The following is a 23,850-nucleotide window of genomic DNA, read 5'->3' on the forward strand; positions in this document are numbered from 1 at the left end:
CCAGTAATTCCTGCTTCTGGTAGAAATTCTCAGCAGCTCCTGAAGAGCATCTGTAGCTTTCATTGGAGCAAACAAACAAAGAAGTCTGTGGTTGCAATGAGAACCTTCCACATACAAAGCAAGTGTAACCGACCTAGTCAAGTCTTCCTCAGCTCCAGCAGTCAGCGGTGAGCTCATTTCCCTGACATAAAAATGGGGATGATGGGAGATCTCTACAGCATGGAATTTAGCAACAGCCTTCATCAAATCAAGACCCAACATAGTTTTCATATGAGTCTTATCACGGGCCAGATCACCAGCTGGTGTAAATCAGTGTAGCCTTGTTGACTAAATAGAGCTAAACTGATTGACACCAGCTCAGGATCTGTCCCAGACCGAATTATAATTGTCCTTCTGACAGGAGTCTTCGGCCTAGCCTACGCACAAACTTCTGCTGGCATAGCTCTGTCAGCTGGGGCACGAGGTGTGCGATCCCTGACCAATTGAGCTGTTCCACGCAGTTGCACCAACACAACTGCACTTTTACCAGCAAAGTGTGCATGTTTGTGTGTGTGTGCGTGTTACAGTGTATCCACACTCGGAATGGTTTGCCTGTATAAATACACCGGCAAGGGGCTTCTACCGGAGAGCTGGCCTTCCTCACCTCCATGCAGCGCCATCGCTGGAAAAAATCCAGCACGAGGCAAGCAGGGTCCATGCAAATGCCAGATGGTCGTATGATTAGTCCTTCTGTGAGCTGGACAGTGTGGAGATCCAGGCACATGAAAGCCCACCTCCTCAGGCACCAGGAAAACATACCTTCAAATCCCTGAGCCGGTAATGGCCCCGCCGGACAATCTGCACCCACGCACACTCAGAATGCCATGCTAGAGAGCACAACCCACACCTGTCTGAGTGTGCATGAAGCTTGCTATTTTATTATACTCATCACCTTGCACTGGTTACATTAGCCAGCCCTGGAAAGGCAGCAAATACCTTTGCGCAGTGCGTGAGGGCTCTGCTCCGTGGACAGCTGCTGTGTGGGACTGGCCACCTGCTGCATGCTCCCACATGGGGCCACGTGACCGGAGCTTGGGCTGCCTTTCTGCCCAGACACGGGCGACAGCTCCTTGGTTTTTAAAGTACTGAAAAGAAACAAACAGGAACAAGGAGGAAAACATGTAAGTCCCTTTGTTTTGAAGCCACCCCATGGACCTCCCTCTGCCCCACAGCCCAGGGCCACTTGGCTCACGCCCCTCGCACTCTGGCCTGTTCTTAGGCACGCAGGCCTCGCTAAGAGCAGCCGTTTGCGCTGGCAAAGCCAACCCCCCTCCCGATTCTTTGCCCGACAGAAGCTGCTTCCGGAGACGCGCTACACACTGGACTCAAGATGTGTGTACGTCTTTTCAAGCAGGCGGAGCACAATGAGAGCATGAAGCGATGCTGCACCCCTCCTAGTCGCATGGCGTACAGCAGAGAGAGAGCAGAACAAAACCCCTTCCCTGCCCCGCATTGGCTGCTCCTCCAGAGGGAGCTCTGTTTGCTAAGAAGGGCTCTAGGAATTATTTGGGGCAGTTCTCCGGCCTATGTGATAACGGAGGCCGGCGTAGCTGATCCCAATGGGCTCTGCTGGTGTTGGCGTCAATGCATCTAAGAACTTGTCGTGGGGACTGGTTTTGGATTTTTTTTAAAGCTTCCTCCCCAAGTCCATTTCTTAATCCCCAGCTACGGCGCTCACTTGCAATGGCCAAGAAATGTATAGAGGGGTCCAAGCCACCCAGCAGCAAAGAACCTCTGGACAAGGCAGCACAGCAAGCGATGTAATGGCTCATCAGGATTCCTTGGGTGAGCAACGGCAAGCTGGCCGGGCCAGGCAGCAGCCATTCACAGGCTGCACTGCAGAGGCGGCTAAGCCCACCAGCTCACGAGGGCACCGCTGGGTCAAGGGAGCTGCTCTGGATCAGCCTGGCCTGTGACGCTCATTTGACTCTGATTCCTTGCTTCGTAGCTCTGTGGCGGGTGGGGGAAAGGCTGGCCCTGCACCCCTGCTCCCTGGGATACGACAGAAAGGTGGCAGCGCCTGGCAGAGCGCTCCGTCCGCCCCCTTCACGAGCTGCCCAGTGCCGCCCCATGCAACGGCAGCTTCTGGGGGCGAGAAGGCTCGACCTGGGCCTCAGGGCCTGTCCCCAGCGGCGGCTGTCCCCGCGGTGCACGGCGAGCCGATGGCTCTGAACCCTTTCACCCTCAAACACACAGGTATTTACCTAGTCAGGCCGGCTCCTCTGTCGCTGGCGCAGCCGACCCAGGGGGGAGAGGCTGACATAAGGGAGGGGTAGGGAGCGCCAGGTGGGTCCGGTTTGGCTAAGACAAGTGGGGGTTTGATGGAGGGGGCGGAGAGATTAGTTTCGAGAGCATGCGATTCGGTGAGGGAGCTCTGCTTGGGGAGGTGAAGGAAACACGGCTTCGGGTTCGAGTTAATGTCAAGCGGCTGAGGGCTGGGAGAGGAGGAGGAGGAGGAGGAGCGGGGAGGCAGAGTTTGGCTGTGCCCTGACCACCGGTAGGGTGGTGAGGGGGCCTCGGGCCGAGCCTGGGGGTGGTAATGGCGGAGGTGCTGATAGCAAGGGTAAGGGGGGGGCCTGTCGTCCTCGGGGGAAGGGTAGTGGTAACAGGAGTCCAACCAACTAGACGACACATCATCCGTGCTGCAAAATGTCCAAACAGACAGACAGACAAAAACAAGAGCAGAAGTGTTGGTACAGGGAGGAACCCACCCGGAGCGGCGAGGCTGGCAGAGAAGCAAAGAGGAGTAACAACAACAAGAGAAACACTGAGCTCGGAGCCTGCCGCGGGGTGGGAAAGGGGGGGGGCACCGGGAGGGGGGCAGAGCAGTGGGTCCCAGCCTCCTGGGGTGAGGGCACGGGGCTGGGGTCTGAGCTCGCTCATATGGGTCAATGGACACATCGCGTCACGGAAACCCAGAGTCTCTGGCTTTCCTCTGGGAAAGTGGAAACCAAAGTCTGGCCCTAAGGCTGCAGCCTGTGCCCGACGTTGCCCTCCTGTGGCCCTGGGGGCTCGAACCTGCCCTAGACCTGGGGCTGTGCCACAATCTGGCTTTACAGCCGCACGAGCCACCTGAGGGCCACAGAAGGCCAGGGTGCTCACAGCTGAATGGGAGGTGGGCCTAGCTCTGTGGGGCATCATAACAGGAAGGAAGGGTAGCCCAGGGTGCCAGTCACAAAGCCTGAAGCACTGAGGGCGCTGCCTGGGGCTGGGAGCCACTGATCTAGAGAACAGCAAGGCAGGAGTGGCAGAGAGAGGGCCCAAGCCAGGGAGTATAGGCAGAATAGCGGGGCACTGTGCCAAAATGCAAGGCCAGGCAAGTGTCAAAGGGTCTGCAGTGGTGACGCCCTGAAGGTTGACACCTAAAACCCCTTTCCAAACTCCTGGACATGCATTCGCCAGGTGAGGAAGAGCCCTCCACCGGGGGGGCGGGGTGGGGCAGCACGGAACGCTTTCTAATGACGTCGCATGTCTTTCATGTTATAGGGGTCTGTTTCTCGGCCCTGCTCCTCGCCCTCCGCCTGGCCCCTGGATCCGCATCCCCCCTTTGATCTCCGTTTAGCACAACGCCAGTCTATAAAGAAAGGGCGTCAGGAGGGAGGCAGGACGTGATGGAAATGGAAAGAGCACACGGCAAGATCTCCCACCCACTGGGATGGAAGTGCCCTCCGTGTGTCTCCTGCAGAGGCTGGCTCTCAGGGAGGGGAGGGAACAGACTTACATAGTCCTGGGAACTGACGCTAATGCTGTAACATCTGCATAAAGTCAGGCAGAAAGGACACTGACATGTGAGAAAGGCGTCTAAGCAGGGTCAGGGAATAAGAAAATGAACACATTCAGATTATGACAGGATCAGGTTCAACGTACCAGCTGGGAGATACACTGTGACCCAAGACAGGTGAACGCAGACAGTGGAACTGGGGGACATGGGACTTGTGGGTCGCAGCTATTCGACACAACAATAGGAGGTAACGAGCGAGCGAGCTGTGGCAGGCTCTGGTCTCTGTTACAGCAGTGTACATCCAGAGTAACTCCACTGCAATGAACAAGGCTGCTCCAGATTTACATGGGTGTAATGGAGATCAGGCTCTGGCCCTTCATGTGCAAGTGTTAAATAATGTACCAAATAACTGATCGGGGAGAAATGCTGTCAACAGGTGCACAGAAATCAGAGCAAAATCCAGGCCCGGAGCAGATTTTTTTTTGGTGCTTTCGGCCACAGAGTCAGGGTAACTCGTGTTAAAGGATGGGGTCTGTGTGAGCTCTCTACCTGATAGCCAGGGCTCATCACAAATCTCTCTGGCCCATATGCTGAGCTGGCTGGGCGCTGGGAAGCCCCCTGGCATGCAGCACATGAGAAGCTAACTTCCACACTTGCAGGAAGCACGGCTACGACGGAAGCACAGATTGGAAGCACGAAGGAGTCACATCGGCCCCACTCCCTGCGCACGCGGGTGACTGCACCTGACAGCCTCGCTTGTTTTCCGGCTGCCCGCCAGGAAGCAGTGTGTGAATCCACCAACACAAAATAAATCCGTGGCCTTCTGAGAGAGGCACTGGAAGTGAATATTCCCTCTCCATGGGAGGATGTTCTAGGAAGGAATGGGCTCAGGGAATGACATTTCAGGGCTAAGCACATTTGCAAAGGAGGTTCTGAAACTGGCTGCAAAATCTGCTCATGCACCGCAGTCACCCAGCTTTTTTCCAGGTGCACAATCTGCACCCAAGTGTGCAAAGGGGGGTGAGGGGCAACGGCTAGAAGAGCACAAGTTGCTGGTGTAATTTAGAGTGTGCTTGTGCTTGGGCGACAGTCTAACCGACCCCAAAAGGAGTGCCTCCATCATCTTCCTTCCAGCCAGTGGAATGGGGAGACGTGGGGGATTGGTCTGGCCAAGGAGTGCCTGTTTGTGGGAGACCAGCGGGAATGGCAGGGCCAATGAAACAGCCAGTTAGGTAGCCCCAACGGTTTAGCACTACCTGAAGCCACATGACAGCCTGGAACCTATCTCCTGCTCTCCCGGCCACTGGAGTGTTCCAAAGGGGACTCCTAGCATCTCTGCACAGCGCCCTCTGTGGTGAGGTGCATGCACTGCGAGCACAGAATCTCCATCAGATTTGCAGCATGGATAAGGGAGGATTTGCCCGGAGCATCCAGTCTCTGCTTTTGCAAAAGCGACTGTCTTTCCAGCCAGCCTAGAAATGGCATTTTCCAGCACCACTTCTCCCGAGGCTGCTCAGGGATTTTCCTCTTTGCTGGGCGGTCACCGTTTGGGTTTATTTTGTGCCTGGATTCACACACACCAGAAAGCAGAAGCGTGAAATCAAAAGGGCACATGCAGGTGAGCAGGAGCTAGGCGTGTTTACAAAGGCCACGTAAAGCAGCAGTGGCAGCAGCAGTCGCTGCCGCCCAGACTTACCTTGCCCGTTCGGCTCCTGGCTGGAAGCCGAAACTAGTTGGAGTAGGGGAGGGAGTAGCTGAAATATCAAGAGATTGCTCAGGAATTGGTGACTGAGGAGTAGCAGCGAGATCGGAAGGCGGCGCGGGGGGCTGCATGGCAGGCGGGGTGGAGGACGCTTTTCGAACTATGGTGGTGCCTCTGCGGGCCACCCAAGATGTGTCCATCACCCTGACGCCCATGCTGAGGGGGGGAACACAAAGACACTCCCTTACCATCTCGGAAGTAAGGTTCAGAGCAAAGAAATAAAGCACAGATTGCAGCAAGAGGGGAGAAAAAACATTTCACTACATCCAGGTCAGTAAAGCTTATTCAGATCCTGGCAGCCTTCCTTCCAGAGAGCACCAGTGCAGCCCAACGGCTCCTCGTGAAACACTGGGACACAAGACCAGTGCAGGACCCTCAGTGGAGGATTGGCCTAACCTGTTTTGGATGAGATCCAGGTCTGGCCCTTTAAAAACTCCTCTTATACCAGGGAACCCACTGCTCTTCAGTGGAATTCAACTTGCAGGGCAGCAGGGGTTGTAGAGGGTCAGAACTGTCCCGGAAGAACTTTGTAGGTAGGCTCCAAGCACGCCTTCATTGTCAGTGGCATTGCCCGGAGGCTCCATTGGTCAGGATCAAAGTTAGGGCTTGGCTATTGGCTCAGGCCCCCTCCCAACCCTGCAGAGAGCAATAGTGTCACCAGAAGAGAGATTGCTACCAAAGTAACAACTTGCCTTAGATCTTGTTTGTTTTGCTCAGAAGCTGCTGTGGCCTATCACAACCTTTGGGGAGATGAGATGGTTGTGCAAGCAGCACTGTTGTAGGGTGTGGCAAAAGTTTTCACCTACAAAGGTGACAGTGGGAAATGGCCACCTTGCTGTGAGGTCTTTCCAAACAGCCACAAACTTGAGTGAGCCATTAGAAGCCAAAATGAATGGGAGAGCATTCTGGGTAGTGACGCTGTTGTATTCCTCCCAGCTGGAGAAGCTTCCTGTTGAATTACTCCAAAAGAGGAAGTGAGCCCTTGTTTTTTCCCAAAGTTATGAAAGTGCAGTGGTCTTTTAAGGCAATTGCACTAATTGGACCAAACTGGGCATGGGCTTACACCCCATGAAACCGATCCACCGGGGGAGAATCCAGCTCAGAATTTGCCTCCCTGACATCACTAAATGTCGAAAAAACAGTATTTTGGCTTGCTCAGTAGTGAAGGCTCTAACCTCACTGCCTACTGGAACAGCTCTGGCTTGGTTTTTCAGAACACAGGTGGCCTGAAAAGGGTCCAGTGGCTACTAGAGGATACCGTACCTTTGGATTTTCCTAAGGCTGCATGGACAGAAACATACAAGTATTAGTGTAAAAGAAACTAAGGCTAAAAGCTTCCATTGGGTAAAGCGACTGTTGTTTGGAAAGGAGTTTAGAGGGCCAAGGTAACACTCTAAGGAGGACAGATCTTTGAATCCAGGTTACAGCAGGAGGAGGACAAGCAGATTGTTCAATAGGAAAGGCGGCGCTGGAAGAAACTTCAGAGGATTCTGCAAACACAAGACGATTTTGCTCAGAGGATGGGAACTTTTGGTAAGTGCAATGTGTGTGGGAGGGAGACGGGGCTGTGTGCAAATGGGGAGGGAGGGAGGGAGAGGAGTTGTTCTTTAAGATGTTTCAGGTTTGATTTTCGTCTCTGGTGGGTGAGACCCTGCACACTGAGGGGCCTGGAGAGCTGAGATTCAGGGATCCCAGCTTGCCTGCGGCGGTGGAGAATCCTGACATGTAAGCTGCTGTCATCCAGGCAGGCAGCAGCCTGGCTGTCAGGTATGGCTGCTGCTAACTCACAACTCCAATGGGCAGCCCCTTGTGCACATTCACCCGCCTCCGTCCCGCTCCTTGAGGGTTCTGGACCATATTCCCAATCTGATTCAGCATGCGTGCCCTTTCTGCTCCAATTCCACTCACGCTCCTGGGCTTGCACTGCACCGTGCGCACAGGGAAATGTAAACGTTGCCCAGAGATTTGCAGTGGGACTGGGGTGCATGCCAATGAAGCTGGCCTATTTAGCTGTCACACAACTGGGCTGTTTTCCTCACCAGATATGCTAAAGCTGGGATGGTGGCTTGCTAGTGGCTACACCGAGAGATTTGGGGGAGGAGTCGGGACTCCTGGGATCTCTTCCCAGCTCTGTCGCTGACTTGACACGTGACCATGGCCCAACTGACTTCATGTCATTCATCCTTCTGTAAGGGGGGGTAGGGGGAGTAAAACACTTGCCCATATTCACTGGAGAATGTAAGAATTAATTAATTGTTAGGAAGTGCTTAGATATGATCAAGTCCAAAGAATCCCCATCATAGAACATTCACACTGTGATAGCCCCTGGAGACCTACCAGGGGAGGTCCATGTACAGACCCATAGCTTCGGGGGGTGGCCCAGACATTTACTTAGTATTCACTATTCCTTCACCCCCAGGGGCAATGCCCATCTCCTTCCCAAACCTGAGCCCGCAGTGATTCCCTCAGGCCAGACACGTGGTCTCAGTGTCATCGGGACGGCCTGTCGGGCCTAGGGGCCCTTTGAGGCATGGACTCGGTGTTTCTCTAGGGTTTGCACATCAGCGCACAGGAACTCATAACAACTAGCAAAGACAGGACAATGGCTTCCTTAAAAGGCTCGGCTGAGCAGGCTGGGGATCCCTGGTCTTGGCTGAGCTAGACCCAAATGCCTGGCTTGTGCCTCTCAAACCCCAGTGATGACAACTCATCCTAACAATTCGCGGCAGGCCCGCTTCCCTCTGAACACCCTCTGCTCCCACTCCGGCGCCTCCAAGCCAGCTCCTTGCAGGACGAGGGCTCGGGAGCACTGCCCACTTAGCTGGCTCTCCAGAGACTCCTTCCCCAACCCTTCATCGCTGGGTGGAGCTTGTGTGTCCAACGTGACTTACCTCAGGCTGGGGAGGTGGGTGGAGGTGGGGGAGGGGAAATGGCTCGTCTCCCATCTAAAATGGCTCAAAGGCAGCTGATTGGAGAGGGCGGAGGGGTCAGGAGCAGGGGAGGGTGGGAGTGACAAGGCAGCAAGGCATCTGAGCTCACCAGTGCGGAGGCTACAGGATACGATGCCCATGGGCCCCTGTCCCAAGCAGATCTCCCAGCCAAGGCTATGCCAGGTGCGGCCTCTTCTGGCTCACACAACCGTAACGGACTTACACCAAAACCAAACCCCGGCAACGAAGCGAAGAGGCCCTACCCATCCTTTTTGTAAAACTCCAGCATCATGTTGTCCGTGGCCACGCTGAGGGGGCGCCGGGCCTGGTCGTGCTGCTTGCGGTCCGAGTGGTCCATGTCAGGGGAGGGCATGGAGCTGTAGTTGGCATTGTGGTTGACGTGCATGGGGCTGCCGTAGTTCCCAGTCACATTGAATTCAATGTCTGGTCGGGGAAGCAAGAGGGTACAGTGTTGTGCGGGGGCAGCTCCTCGCATCCAGACTAGGCAGAGGGCTCTGCTGTTATTTCTAGTCTGCATCACGCCTAGGAGCACGGCCATGGGCCAGGACCCATTGTGCCAGGCTCTGTATGGACACAGAACCCTTCCCACTGCCAGCGGCACCAGAGAGCCCCATGGGAACATGGACGAGGCTTGCGGGCAGCCAGCCGCTGACTCCACGAGGGATAGGGACTATAACCCATCAGGTAAGGACCTGGAGGGGGAGAGACGGCTGGTGTGGGCTGGAGGAGCAGTGAGGGTCCCTCTCTAGCTCCATGGACGCATCTCATTGGGGGCTGGGCTGGAGTGAAGCTGCCTTGCGCTTCGTCACGGATTCTGTCTGAGGCCTTCTGGGGCCACAGAGCACAGGGGGCTTGTGGGGCCAAGCTGGGAGAGTCCTCTCCTCAGCCACCAGAGCTCTGGTGTCATAGGGCAGAGCTGGGGCAGGTGCAGGCCTGGCAGCCCCATAGCCCAAATCACAGAGTGGACCGGGCGCAGCGATAGTGCACAGCTCTCTACACAGCCCCAGCATTACCCCGGGATGAAAGAAGGCCATCTGCAGGGCCCGCCCCACCCAGCTTCCGGCCCCTCTCCCCAGCGATACCAGTGGCCACAGCGGGTTTTGTAGCATCAGTGCCTGGAAGTGGATGGAGACCGTCCAGGCCTTTTCCCATTCACAGGCCTCCAAGCTGGTTTGTGGAATGGACGCTTGTGTCCTCTGCCCCCATTCCCCTCAGGCTCAGCCCTGGTGGGCCGGCTCCATTATGCTTCCTCTCAACGTTGATACCTGCGCAAGCACGCAGCGCCCGGCAGGAGACGCACAGCCTACCTCCAGGGAAGAACCAGTCGGCGTGCTGGATGAGGGGCTCGATAATCCCCACGATCTGCAGAGACACCGTCGTCATCATCTCCGTGATGTTTCTGCAACACACGGGGGGCAGCAGCTCAGCACCGGCGATGGCTGGGTGGTTAATAGCATTGGTCGAAGCCAACACGTGCCAGGTCTGACGTGGTCCCCCTGCTCTTCTAACACAGCTCTGCTAGTGCACCACAGTCCTGACTGGCAATTCCCTTGCTAGTCCGGTGGGACCCTCCAACCAGCCTGGTATTACAGACCTGCGCCCTCCCACAGCTCTGCCGATGCCCTTCAGTTCTTCCCCGCAGCCACCTGCTGTTCTAGCCATGGGCTCAGACACAGCTCTGCCCATGCCCCTCAGTTCTGCCCTGCAGCTCCCTCCCACCGCCGGCTTTTCCAGTTCTCATCAGAGAACGATAATGGTGACGAATGTCAGGTGTGCAAATGCCCGGAGGGGCAGCCCCGGGAGCGCACTAACCCACTGCCTCCCCTCTCCAGTCTCGATACCCTCCCTTTACCTTGCTAATACAAAGCGCTTCTCTAAGGCCCTAGATGCTTTTAAATGAACACATCACATCTGAAGTGCTTTCTAATGACTGTGACGTTTCTGGGATGGATCTCAGCTGGCGTAGATCAGCAGAGCTCCACTGTATTGCTGCTACTCCCAGCTGAGAACCTGGCCCATCATTCCCTACTAGTGTCCTACATTTTTACCAACGTGACAGTTCGGCCCACAGGGTAATTCTGTGCTGCAGGACATTAGCCACAGCGTAGGGACATCGCCGTCACGGCAAGAACAGTGGTCAGCTTATGGATCATGTTATTAAAGGAGCCTGAACCCAACTGCGCGTTCGTTTATGGCATCACTTCCTTTTTCTGTGCGCACCATTAGCTCCAAAGCTGCAGGGCCATACTCCAGGAGCAACCGAGCATGCGGCAGGCAGGGATACGGGCTCATGTGGTTCTCCAAGGCATCTCCAAGACCAGAGTGCGCAGCGGCTTCCCTAACCTGCTGCCCTTGGAAGCAGGGACTGTAATTAACCTCCAGTGTCTTGATTTAACCATAAAGAATGATTTAGGCCAACATAAAAGAAGGGTAGGTTGGATGCTTGCCTGACCCCATGGCTTTTGGGCTGCTGTTGGGTATTAGCCTTCCCCTGACCTCTGACGTCAGGGGGCTACGGCCCGTTCGCCAGCTCTGCTGCTGCCTTTTACCCAGACGTGCCTGCCAGGTTTGCCAACTCCGCAGCTGCTGTGCTCCAGCGGGGAGCCCACAGCTGCATTCTGGGGACCTGCATGTGTCCCACATGCTCCGTTTAGCAGCACAGCAGCTGCTTTCGACCCTGGGTGCACCCCACCGCTCCCCAGAAAGGCATGCTGGGAAATGCTCCCAATAGCACCCAGACACCTGGTCATTTTCACTTCCAGGCTGGAAAGAGGCCCTTCAGAACTGATACTGAACCCTGGCCTACTCTTAACATGTGGATCGACCTAGCTGCACCGTGAGCGCCATGGTTAAGCTGACCCAACCCAAGGTGTCGACGTGGCTTGGTCGATGGAAGAATTGCTGCTTGGGGAGGTGGATTAACGACACTGACGGAAAAAGCCTTTTTGTTGCTGTAGGAAGCAGCGACACTCGATGCTGGAGAGCAGCACCGCTGCAGGCTGCAACGGTGCTGCTGTAGCATTCGTAGGGCAGCCTTGCCCAACGTCGGATAGTAACTAGGATAACATCAGGCACATCGGCCAGGTAGCCAATAGTTAGAAAATTAACCCAGTCCTGTGAGAAGAAGTCGACGCCCTAACACACCCATTATGACGATGTTTTCATGTCTATAGCACCTTCCACCTCAAAGGAGCCGGAAGAACTTTCAGGGATCAATTCACATAGGAAACGTGATTCTGCTCCTTTCATTTCTCTCCTTTCACCTCCCTACTTCTGCCTCCGTCTATGCTGCCCCCGACACACGGGGCAGTCTGCTTGTCCTCACAGGCCCAGAACCCCCTCCTCCCCTCGCCCCTGGAAACCCACCTCTTTATCCAACACACGCTTCCTTCCTTCTCAGCATTAACTCTCCCCCTTCACCCTCCCTCTGCTGGAACGGCCTCCTGTGCCTGACGTTAGCATGCCTTGTCGTTAGACTGTCAAGCTCTATGGGGCAGGGGATGTGTTTTCATCTATGGTCCTAGGGAAGTTTAGGGAAAGGATTTTAAAAACACACCCTACCTAAGTGGCCTGATTTCCAGATGTGCTGAGAGCCCACAGCTCCCACTGACTTCAGCAGGAATTGAGGATGCTCCGCTAAGGAGCTAATGGGGCTGAAGGAGAACAGCAACAGAAGCAGCATCCACCAGTTCACCCGTCTTGTCCACCCCGGGAGCTGCTCTATCCTGCTTTCCCCAGTACTTGTGCGACAACCACCATCTCAGCCAACACGCTGGGGACTGAACTGGGGACCGTCAGAGCTAAAAGCCTGAGCTGCTTCAGCTTGAGCTAAAACGTCAAGGGTCCCTAGCAGCGGCTGTAACAGACACGTATCCCTGTGGATTGGGCACCGAGGGGACCCTGTTACACGCACGCACCAGTGGATTCTGCTTACCCTTCTGCTTGAGGCCAGAGGAGGTTGGGGCCCAGCACTATCGCCACGTTGCTCGGTGTCATTTTGTTAGCATCCTGGTATTCCGTTAGCTTTGCTAGGAATTTGATCAGGTACCTGGCAGAGGCGATCAAGAGGCAGAGGGTGAGGCTTGAGTGTCACCTGGGCCTGTGGGCTGCAGCGCATGTTCTCCACAACTGCCTTCCTCTGCACCCGACATTCACAGCGAAACCATGCACCGAATGCAGGTTATTCCCCGAGCCCCAGGTGCCTCGGCCTCTCTCTTTCGAGGCAGCTTCCAGGTCAATACTTCAGTGAGTGCCCCACATCACCCTGAGATCAACATCCTTGCACTGCCTACCATCCAGCGTCCTTCTTCTGAGAGGCTCGAAGCGGCTCTCAAACATGAAGGAAGCTTCACCATCCCGCTGTGACTTGTCCCAGGTCATCCCTTGAGTCTGGGGCAGAGCTGGGGAGAGAATCCAGGGTCCCAGCTCCCAGCCTCCCTCTCTAACCACCACCAGGCTGGGAGATAGTGCTATGGCTAGCCACAAAGCCTGATTGATTTTCATTGCTAAGAATGTAAAGGGCGACGATCAGATCATGCCCGGGGTCTCAGCACTTGGTAACACAAATGAAATCCAGCAGGAAATCCTATCCCATTCGGGGGCTAACCGCTAAATCCTAGCGGCCGATAAACCCACCTGCCCAGACAGCAAGCCTCTGGAAGTGCCCTTCCCCCAAAGCCTGGTAACTGGCATGGTGCAGGATGCCCCAAAGGCTGGCAGAGTCAGAGGATGGTGGCTCACAGGAGGGAAAGCAAATTCCTGTGTCGAGGGCATGGACACGTCTACAGTCAACTGTCACCTTGTCCTGATCTAGGGGGAACGTCCCAACAACAGCCTGGAGCTCCAGTTTCCAGGGTTTTCCTCATTAATCACTGTATCAACTAGTGTACAGTAAGGCAGGGATTCTCAAAGGGGCCTAAGGGAGTTAGGTGCCCAAAGCCTATTGAACTCCAATGGGAGTTGGGTGCCACACTCCCTGGAAAATCCCTGGTGAAATATCTTACAACACGGGAGAGAAGGGGCCTCTCTCGCTTTGTGGCAGGTGCCCCAGTCCCGGTGCCTCTGTGACCTGCAAAGGGCTGCTTGGGCCTGCGGCGCTGGTCTGACCCCTCCATGTACCGCTAGCTCCATGGGTAGTAGGAGAGGAGGGCTCAACCCATATTAGAGGGCAAGTGGCCCAAAGTGCAGGGTCTGCGGCCAGCGCAGGAGAGCAGGGTGAAGGAGGTCCTGGCATTGTGATCCTAGGCGGACTGAGAGATTGGGCTCCACTGCCCATCCCCCTTCTCTCACAGGCCAGGAAAGGTGAGAGGACGCAGGTGGGAGCTAGGCTCCCCCGCAGCCATCTGCCTGCCGTCCTCCCATGGAAAGTGAGTTTGGTGCTTTTCCACCATGACTAAGTTCAGTTCACAAGCAGGCTGGATGAGGAGGCCAGGGGGAAGAGGGGAACCTACGGTCCACCCCCGCCACGGACCTTTGTGCTCATTACTGGGATGTGGCGGGACATGAGCCCTGGGCCCACTGTGGGAGGGTTCAGGCTCTGACCTACATGGCCAACTTTATTTGAGCCCCACTCATAACAAGGTACAGCTCCCCCTCCCTCAGCACCTGAGAGCGCAGGGCCCGGAACAGAACCCCTGCCTACTGCAGCAGCACTCGCTAGGGCAGGTGCTGAAAGCCCCAACTTCAAGGGGAGCTGAGAGTTCAGCCGCCTGCAGGGTCGGGCCTGCATCGCTAAGCATGCAGCGATCCCACTGACATTAGTGGGCATTAGGCAGGCGCCTGAGGGGGGGAAAGCCCCCACCCTCCCACTAAGGCCTTGTCTACCCCAAAAAGTGTCACCAGTTTAACTGACGTTGGTTTTTAGACCAATTAGCTACAACAGCGCAAACGGTGGTGTGGACGGGCGACAGCCGCCAGCGTGACCTGCACCCCGCGGAGTGAGCTGGTGACCTCCAGAGCTAAAAGCACAAGCTGCTACGGGGTGAACTAAAGCTCCCTTCCTGGGGTTGTAATAGACTCATATCCTCTGAGGACTGGGCACAGAGGGGGACCCAGTACACAGGCTCACCAGTGGGCATGGGATGCTCTTATTAACGGACTTAAGTTAAACCAAAATAAGGCTGGTTTAAATCACACTGTGAGAGTCTCCACACAGCCTTTGGCACCAGTTTAATGAAACTGTTTTAAAAATTACACCTGAAGTGAAATCACTGGCAACTCTGCCTGTAGACACAGCCCTCTGCCCCACACACTCACCTGATGTTGTTGTAGTTGGCCTTGGGCAGTTTTTCGCAGGCATTCCACAGGGCCTGCAGCCTCTTGTCTTGGTCCTGGATGCTAGGAAGGAAGCGTAGTTTGGGATTAGTTGGTCAGTTTGCCACACAGCCGGGCCGCTCGCTTCGCTGAGCGCTCAGCTGTTGAGAAAAGATGAGGCCCCAGATCTCAATGTCCTGACAACTGGGGCACAGCTGAAATCTGAACCAGGATCCTGAGTTTGCAAGCAGATTTTGTCTTTGTAACAGTCTGAGCCAGCCCTTCCAGATTTGAACGCTCCCAGCCTGGGGGCGTCCAGTGCAGAGAGCGAGTGCGAATGTTGGTGCCTGAGCCCAGCCTTGCTTTTATTATTTATTTCGGGTGCTTAGAGAGAAACTCCAGGCCTCCATGGTACCATTAGAGACTGCGAGTGTAGCTGGAAGGCCTCCAGCCCACCAACTCAGCCAGGCCCCTGCCCTCCTCAGGAGGGAATGCATGAATACAGAGGCTGACTGGTCAGATCCCCAAGTCTGGTGCATTTCTGCATTTGCTGCAAATACAGAGATGTCCCTTCCAGACGGGGAAGGAGAGAGCAGCCCAAAAACGAATGCAAGGCCCTGACAGTCCACCATAGTTCAGCTCTGTCTCTGGAGGAGGCACCAAGTTTGCGAGCATGTTTGCTGAGTGCGAGTGAGTCCTTCAGAGAGGCAGTGGTGCTACCATGCATGACCAGGGTCCTGGCTCTGAGCTGTTCTGATTCAAGCCGGGGGAGGCCAGGTTTTCCCAGTGGCTCAGGTACCAGCACCACCTCAACAAGGGGAATGAACCCCTTCCCCCAGCACTTTGCTCCAGGGCCCAGAGAGTTTCTATGACAAGAGCAATCTGCTTTCAGTTCAAGACCTACTTCCCATCCCCTACACAAAACAGAGGTCGGCTGCAAGGCAATCCCCAAGACAGTACTGCAGAGGTTGTGTACAGACGGAGACTGAAGCGGATGGAGGGAAACTGTATAGAGATACCTCTGTTGATCTGGGCCTGATTTATCTTTAATCCATCTCTGATCCATGCACACATCACCCTAGTTATGTGGACATGCCGGGGGAGGGTCTAGGTAGCTACCTCAGGGCTTGTCCACATGGCAAGTTATTCTGTGGCAAGGCAGGGGGTCAATCTCCAGTGCACCAGCATGCCACGCAGTAACGTCCCGTGTGGATGCAGCGAGAGTGCAGTGCGAAGCCTGGAGGGCAGCTTGATGTACTGCACTTTCGAGTAGCAGCAGCAGAAGGTTGCCATGTAGACAAGCACTTGGGTGCTTATCCGGTCACCATTACTGAACTGAGCGCCTCACAAACTTTGATGTATTCTCCTCCGAGCCCCCCTCTGAGGCAGAGCAGTGCTGTCATCTCCATCTCATAGAGGGGGAACTGACTACAAAGAGGCTAAGTGACTAGCCCATGGTCATACAGGAAATCTGTGGCAGAGCAGGGGAGACCTGAGGTCAGTTCCAGCCTCAGGCTGGTACCTGGCCACTAGACCATCCTTCCTCTGGAAGTTTCACATCCCTTAGTCACACTGGTACCAGCTCCATAGCCACAGAGACCTCACCTATATTTTCACATCCACTCCCCTGTAGAGCTAGATTACTATCAGCCCCACTACACAGGATTCAGAGGGAGTCCATATAAGCCTCTAAAGAACAACTCTTCTCTACCCCAAAATTCCACGTCTTTAAGACCTGATGTCTGGCCCTTCCAGAGCTAGACACGCATGCTGCCTCTCCCACCAGGAATCTCACCTTCCGAATGGGCTAAAGCACCTGTTTCTAGCCCTGCCGGGACACTGAATGCCAAGCTCTAAAGCGCTGACACTTTAAGCTGCTGCAGGACTCCATCTTGCCCGTCCTCATCCTTGAGCTGGGGCAATTTTGGGAAAAGTTCCACATTTGGGGGACAAAGGTGAAAACATCAGCAGTGATTTGAAGCTGCTGAGGCATCTGGGATGTGAGAGGAAGCCTGGGGCTGCTTTAGCTAGAGGCAGATTTCTGGGAGAAGCTACACGGCTCTGCAGACTGTATGGACTCTACAGGAGTATGAATTGCAGTGAGCTTGAATGTGTAGCGCTCTAACTGACCTCCGCCGACCCTGCTGGTGCAAGCTAAAAGGTACCTAGTTCATGCTGATGCCGTCCTGTTTCAAACAGGACTCTATAAATGCATACGAGGTCCCTTTCAGTTTGCACCAGGAAGGTCTACATGGGACAGTTAGAGTGCTATGAGTTTGAGTGCTCTGCAATTCACACTCCCGTAGACTGGTCTGACACACCGCCAGGGGGCAGCACACTGACCTTTTGCCCTGGGCTTCAGATTGTCTGAGCAGCCTCTGGATGAACCCTGGGGAGCTGGATTAGCAGAGGCAGAGGACAGGTGAGAGGTCGAAGGTGCAAGACAAAGTCATTCAGCAGGCAACTCTGCAATTCCCAACGTGGAAGATGCCTCTCCATAGGGGCTGTATATAGAACGTATTTCAGCCCTTCTTACTCCAGTACTTTTGACTGCTCATTGTGGGTGCTGAGGAAGAAGATGAGACCAAGGACAAAGGAAAGTGCATTTGGGACTCACTTGGAAGCTTGAATCCATTCATCATAGAGTTCAAAGGTCATGAGAGGCTCTGGAAGCTCTCGGAGATAGGACTTCAGCGCCCCTAGGAGACAGAAGGGAACACTGGCTAGTCAGTACCAAAGTAGGGTGCTTTCCTGGGTTGGAGTGTAAGGATCTTGGCTGGTCCCTGGGCATGGGACTTTAGCCCCTTCAATGAAGCACAAAGGCCAGGCGGTATGTTCTGCCCAGCAGCCTCATTAATGTGATTTCAACCAAAAACAAGAAAACCAATTAACATCCTAATAATCTTGTCAAACATTCACCATTTCTCCTGTTCTCGTTGCTTTCTCTGTGGGCTCTGCCCCGTGACACTGGACTCCCTGGCTTCAATGGGAGCAAGATCAGACCCTCATTTCATTGAGGAACCAATCCTGCAAAGCACTGAGCAGCCTCCCCTGCGACTGCCATTACTGCTACCCAGGGTGCTCAGGCCCTCCCCAGATCAGGTTTGGAAAGAGAAGGGCAACCAACTTGGATCAAGAAAGGAACATCATCTTAACCCTGTGGAATTGTGCCATTGTCACAACACTTCACAGTATCTCACCATACGGACCTATGCCATTTTCAAAAGTGGCGAATGGGATGCGAGTGCCCAAGTATCCTTAAAATTGATGGGAATTTGGAGTCCAAATCATCCAGGTGTCTTTGAAAAACTTGGCCTCAAAGCCCATGAGTGATGCAAATACAAAAAGTTTTATCCAAACCAAATCAATATTTAGCAGGCCAGCAGGGCTGGCTCCAGCATTTCTGCCGCCCCAAGCAAAAAAAAAAAAAAAAAGCCACAATCGCAATTGCGACCGGCAGCGGCAATTGGGGGAAAAAAAAAAAAAAAAGCCGCGATTGGCAGTTCGGCAGCAGGTCCTTCGTTCCTAGAGGGAGTGAGGGACCTTCTGCCCCCGAATTGCCGCAGGTACCGCCCTCTCCCTTGGCCGCCCCAAGCACCTGCTTGTTAAGCTGGTGCCTGGAGCCGGCCCTGCAGGCCAGTAAGGAGGGGACCTCATCCAGAAACCCTCTTATTCTCCGACAGAATCTGTAACAACCAGGTTGGAAACTCTGTTACAAAAGAATAAAAAATGATCTAATTGTCGATCCACTCATCCCACACTCATCGCCATGTTTTTGGAGCATCTCATGGTTATTACAATTGTATTTGGGTTGCTTTAGCATGACCGGTAACTTGGCTAAATAGAATAAGCACAATGTATGTCCTAACATTTAGATTTACTTTTTTAAATGCAACATTTACTGGCAAATCTGTTGATCACAATAAACCAGGGAAAGTCTGAACCCTGGGGTTCATCAATGATTCTGATCAAAACTATTTTTTCGTCCTCAACTGCAATGAACAGGACTGTAGACAAGCACAGAAAATAGAGACGCTAGAATAGTTTGACGAATGTCTCCAGGGGAAATTGAAGATTTAGAAGCACTGACGTTAGTAGGTATAATTTATTTATATATATATATATATATATATATATATATATATATATAAGGAGAGGACAAATTTTATTTCCAAACTGGCATCAAACAAATCTACAATTGTTCCTATCCCTCCTTAATGCCCAATATGGTTATATTTATACTTCAAAGTTTGTTTTTCATACATTCATTATATTTTTAAAGTTAAGAGATAATGAACCAAAGTTTGTTCCTGCATTGTTGTAAATTGGATGTAACTCCAGAATTTACAGTAGCATAAGAGCACAGTTTGGTTCATTCATTCAGTTAAAGCAGAACACAATTGTTTTACACTATGTCTAGAGTTAAATCAGTACTTGATGTTAACAGATTGATAAGACTCCTCAACAGTTCTAATTTTCTCCTCAAGCTTAGAATTGAACAGGGCAACAGAGTTCAGACTCTTTGTTAACAACTTTCCTCTAGTGAATAGATCGCTCGAAAAACTATATAACGAAACACCAAAAGAAGCCGTTTATGACTCCTCCCTAGCAGACTGAGTTTTAACCCTTATGGGAGGCCCCTACCGAAGGGCCCTGCCTCTTTACTTGTTGTCTCGAAATGACAGCAGCAGATCGCACAGGCATAGTTGCATGGGACAGCTTGGGGGAAAATGGGTTTTCCATTTCAGGGCTAGTTTTTCCATTTCAAAATTTTTTCTATTTTGAAATGGGAGACCCCCCCCTCCCCACCGCAAATTTCCAAATTTTCCTCTGAAACAAAATTCTGAAAAAAAAAACCCTGTTTCGGCTCAAAATGTTTAATTTTGGTCAAATTGAAACTGTTTGTTCCAATTTTGGCTTTTTAACCGTTATATCATTTTTTTAAAAAACGGAAACAAAAAGTCATTTCAAAATGGCCAATCGAAAAGCTGAGTCCTGACTGCTTTTTTTCCAAACAAAATGCCATCAGAGGCGACGCATTTCCACAAACCAGTTTGCTTTCAATGAGTGCATTTTCAGATGGAGAAATAATTCTGCTGGAAAACTTCCCACAGGGTTCAGGCAATAGGACTTCCCACTGCACAGGCTGTGTCCAGTACAGCGTGAGCAGTGCTTGGAGATCCTTGGCTGGAAGAGGATCATCTAGAGTAGCGCATAATCTTGTTACCAAAGCCAAGGTGGCAATGCCCTTTACCTGCAATGGCATGGGGGTCTGCTGAATACTCCTGCACGTCCACCACGCAGCAGTCGAGAGCCGCCTTGAGCTTCTTTAACTTGGATGCAGAAGGAGCCACCCTGAAGAGACCCTTCGGGCAAAGGAGACAGGAGAGAAGTCAGCCCCAGCAGGAAACTCCTAAAATCATGGCAACAGCAGAACACAGCGCCCCGAGGGCAGGAGCCCCAGAGTGACCCAGGTGCCAGCTTAATACCCAGCCTAGGGGTCAGGCTCTGACCTAGTGGTGTCACGTTGGATGCGGTTTAGTAGGAAATCACTGACGTAGGAAGCGTGGGAATCCCTGTAGCTCACCTGACTTACACACAGAACTCAAGTGGGGTGTAGGGTCAGATCCTCAGCTGGTGTAAATCAGTATCTATGGAGCAATTCCAGCTGGGGGCCTGCCTCATGGGGCCTAGAAACGACGGAACTGGGCAGATTAGACATGGTGCGAGGAGTGTCTTTGCAGAACAGCCCTTTGTTACTCCACGTATCTGTGCCCTGGGCCGCTTCAAGTCACACCTGCTCCCTTTGCCAACACAAACAAGCTTGTACTCCTGGTAGCTCCAGCAAGGTGATGTATCAGCTGCCATCTTGGCCAACACCAGGGATCTCCAGAACTAAAGTCTCTACATCAAGAGCCAGGGTCTCTAGCTGACAGACTCGCATTCCCCCTGGATCAGGCGCGGATGGGGACCCGTTACACACACTGACCAGTGGTTACACTGACAGCTACAGGGGAGTGAGGGGGTGTCTGTTCTGACCCCTGCATGACCAGCAGCGGCATCAGTGTCTTTGTTAATGGTGATGGTGCCAAAGGCAGCGACAGCTTAGCTGGTGATCCCAGGTGCCAGCCGGTAGAAGAGGCATCGTTTGAGCTGGAAGTCGAGCAGATGTGAGCTGCGGGAGCTCCTAAGCCAGGACAACAGTCCCGCCCCAGGGGGCTGAGAGCCTCATGCTCCCCACTCCCGTCCTAGTGCTGCTGGCACCACTCTCCCTGTCTCCCTGTGAGCCAGCTCCCTGCCAGTTCTTTGCTGTGCCCTGCTTCACGAGGAGGGTCAGACCCTGGCAGCGTAGAGACAGGGGGCTCTGCAGAGGGTAGGGCAGGGTGAACTGGAAGCCACTTCTACAACAAAGCTCACCCACACATGTGCCCAACTGGGTGGTCAGCCCGCCAGCCCCCAGGGGATGTGCAGCTGGGAGGTAGCTCATATCTTAGGGGTGAAAAACATCAGGGTGAAAAGGTTGGGCGGGGGGCACTGAAGCTGCTTGCAGGGGAGAGGGGAGGGAAGTTTGTGGTTAAATGCAGCAGGAAAGGGGAGCTGCTCACTGACTCAGGAGCTCCCAAGGCGGTAGCTTTGTCGATGGGGAGTGTGCCTCCTGACCGAGGGGGCAGCATGGGAGAAAGCATGAAGGTTTGACTTTGACTCCCACCCCACACCTTTGAAGATCCATGGGTCCTACACGCACCTATCACAACAGGTGGTGTACCTTGTCCAGGGCACTAAGTGCCCCGATAACAACTATGGGGTGAAACCAGACCATCACTACGCTCTCAAATGAACTCATGCAGAAACATGGTAAAAGACAAAAACACCCTGTTACCCCCTGTGGGCGAACACTTTTCCCCAAGCGCTCACTCTATATCTGACCTCTCCATCCGCGCACCACTGGGGATATGCGAGACATCTCTGGGCGGTACACAGGAGAAATTGTCTAATGGTGGATTTTACTTACTATTTTATTTATTGCATTTTCATAATAGGCAACTCAGATGAAGCTTTAAAACTCCATGGGAATTTGTTATATACAATATGGTAGTTAATTTACTTCAAGGTGTACCAATGAGAACACATAGATGCAGATGTGCAGAGCCCTCATCTCCAATCACCGGACAGCGCGGGTTCAGCTGCCCAGCAACTGTCCAGTCTTACTTCGGTTGTTTATGTTGCACTACAATTATATCTGTATGTAACAGTGAAATATGGGCAGATGGCTAAAGACAGGTCGTGTTAACAGGGAACACACAACGTATCAGTGATGAGAGGAGTAGGGGTATGTGAGCAGCTGGTAGATCTGGAAAGGGGGTATGCAATATGAAAAGTTTGGGAACCTCTGATGTATAGGGATGGATGAATTGCTCAAGAGAAAGGATGAAGCAACCCAAAGTTTTGCCCTCAAATCAAACTACCCTGGAGATTACAAACAGGTTTGTCAATTCTTTTTTATGTGTGTTTTTCAATTTTTCAGGGCTGGTCTTCACGTACAGTGAAGACGCTTCTGTGCCAACAGGAAAGCTTCTCCCATCAGTGTAGTTAATTCACCTCCCCGAGAGGCACTAGCTATGTTGATGGGAGAAACTCTCCTGCCGAAATAGCGCTGTCTACATGGGTTGGTGTGTCACTCAGGGGGGTGGATTTTTCACACTTGTGAGCGACGTAGTTATACCAATACAGAGCTGTAGTGTAGACCTGGCCCCAGTTGCATGTCTCGATCATGGCAAGGCCTGGAAGCACCAAAACATGGAGCAAAGCTGCTTTTTTTAATCTTTTTTTTCCAGCTAGGATGGGAAGCATCAGAAAACGATCAGATGTGTGCAGTCTCAGGAGATTCCCAGCCCAATTTTATAGATCAAAGGGTCTGAATATTTCCAACAAGGTCTGAAAAAACATCTGAGTTCTTTGTTGCTTCTTTAAACCTGTAGGGGGTTGTCCATCATTTGTTATTTCCTAGTCTCTGCATAATGAAGAGGGATGGTTATCTCCATATTTATAAGCTCGGTCTCTACCATGTGAATGCAATAAAAAGGACTGCAACAGTGGCATGTGCACATGAGTCCCGCAGAACACGCTCCAATCCCTGCTGTGTTTAAATCATCTTTCCTGCTTTTCTCCTCTCATTTCAAGGCAAGGAAAAAGAAAAGGTTACTTTGCCTATGTGGTTCTGAACTGGAACACGCTTTCTTCAGGCAAGGAATTACTTAGGTCTCAAAGCCACTGATAAATAACTGAGACCAACTGCCCTAGGAACAATGCAGGACTGTGCTAACAGAGTGAGCTGGTCTAAAGGAGGCAGGTCAAAGGAAAGCAACAGACTCCAAACACAAACCGGGAGTTAGACGTGGCAGCAGCTCTATTCAGTCAGCCAGCTGCTCTCCTTACGCAACTGGATGCCGCCGCATGGAGCAGCAGGGTGCGCCCTTACCTCCCCAGGCCATATGAAAGGGTGCTTCTCCAGGCAGCAGACTTCCAAGCAAATGAAACCTCAAACAGAACGGGCTGGGCTCATCCCTGGTGTAGATCAGGAGTGACGCCACTGAATTCAGTGGACACGAACTGATCCGAGAGGAGAACTGGGTCCAAATAATTGTAAACTACACCACGTTACCACATGCACTCCCTGTGCTGCTTACACCACTCTAAACAGTGCCTCTGAATTTGGACCAGAGGCCTCCATGGCAACTGCACCTCTTTATACCATGACCGAATTTGGCCCGTCTTGGCCTGTCTTAGGAATGCATGATCTATTTTAGTAGCAGCCTTGCTCTATACAAAGAGACACAGCAAGGGTCCCAGGACCCAATACTGCCAGTATAACTCCAGGCACCTCCGTGGGACTGCTCCCAATTTACACCAAGTCTATCCAAGACCAGTCAAGCCAGGATCTGCTTTCAAAGGAGGCCCATTCACAGATTGAGAAGAGGCTGCAGTGTTTGCTCTCCCAGCTGAAGGCACAAGAGCTGAAGGAGGGGGCTTGCCTCAAGATTTCCAGGGCCTGCCCCAGGATTTTGCAGTGGGAGGGTTTGGAAATACAAGAGAGGCCAGGGTGGGGTTTCAATGGGGGAATAAAG

The 23,850-nt window shown here is 52.9% G+C and overlaps 1 protein-coding gene across 11 annotated transcripts in view; it reads right to left on the reverse strand.

The window, feature by feature from the left end:
* ARHGAP44 (Rho GTPase activating protein 44) overlaps nucleotides 1-23,850 on the reverse strand; it is a 153,297-nt gene that overhangs the window by 10,278 nt on the left and 119,169 nt on the right. For 5 of the 11 annotated variants that reach the window (XM_034789666.1, XM_034789668.1, XM_034789671.1 and 2 more), the window contains 10 exons: nucleotides 19,980-20,091; nucleotides 17,343-17,424; nucleotides 14,729-14,809; nucleotides 12,408-12,521; nucleotides 9,781-9,872; nucleotides 8,716-8,896; nucleotides 6,786-6,803; nucleotides 5,457-5,678; nucleotides 2,244-2,681; nucleotides 976-1,124 (listed from right to left, as the gene is read on the reverse strand). In XM_034789666.1, the coding sequence (XP_034645557.1) occupies nucleotides 976-1,124; nucleotides 2,244-2,681; nucleotides 5,457-5,678; nucleotides 6,786-6,803; nucleotides 8,716-8,896; nucleotides 9,781-9,872; nucleotides 12,408-12,521; nucleotides 14,729-14,809; nucleotides 17,343-17,424; nucleotides 19,980-20,091 (1,489 nt within the window). The remainder of the gene's footprint in view (nucleotides 1-975; nucleotides 1,125-2,243; nucleotides 2,682-5,456; nucleotides 5,679-6,785; nucleotides 6,804-8,715; nucleotides 8,897-9,780; nucleotides 9,873-12,407; nucleotides 12,522-14,728; nucleotides 14,810-17,342; nucleotides 17,425-19,979; nucleotides 20,092-23,850) is intronic. The other 6 variants (XM_034789667.1, XM_034789669.1, XM_034789672.1 and 3 more) reach the window with 4 other exon arrangements.

This window comes from Trachemys scripta, chromosome 14 (assembly GCF_013100865.1).
Source record: "Trachemys scripta elegans isolate TJP31775 chromosome 14, CAS_Tse_1.0, whole genome shotgun sequence".
NCBI lineage: Eukaryota > Metazoa > Chordata > Testudines > Emydidae > Trachemys > Trachemys scripta.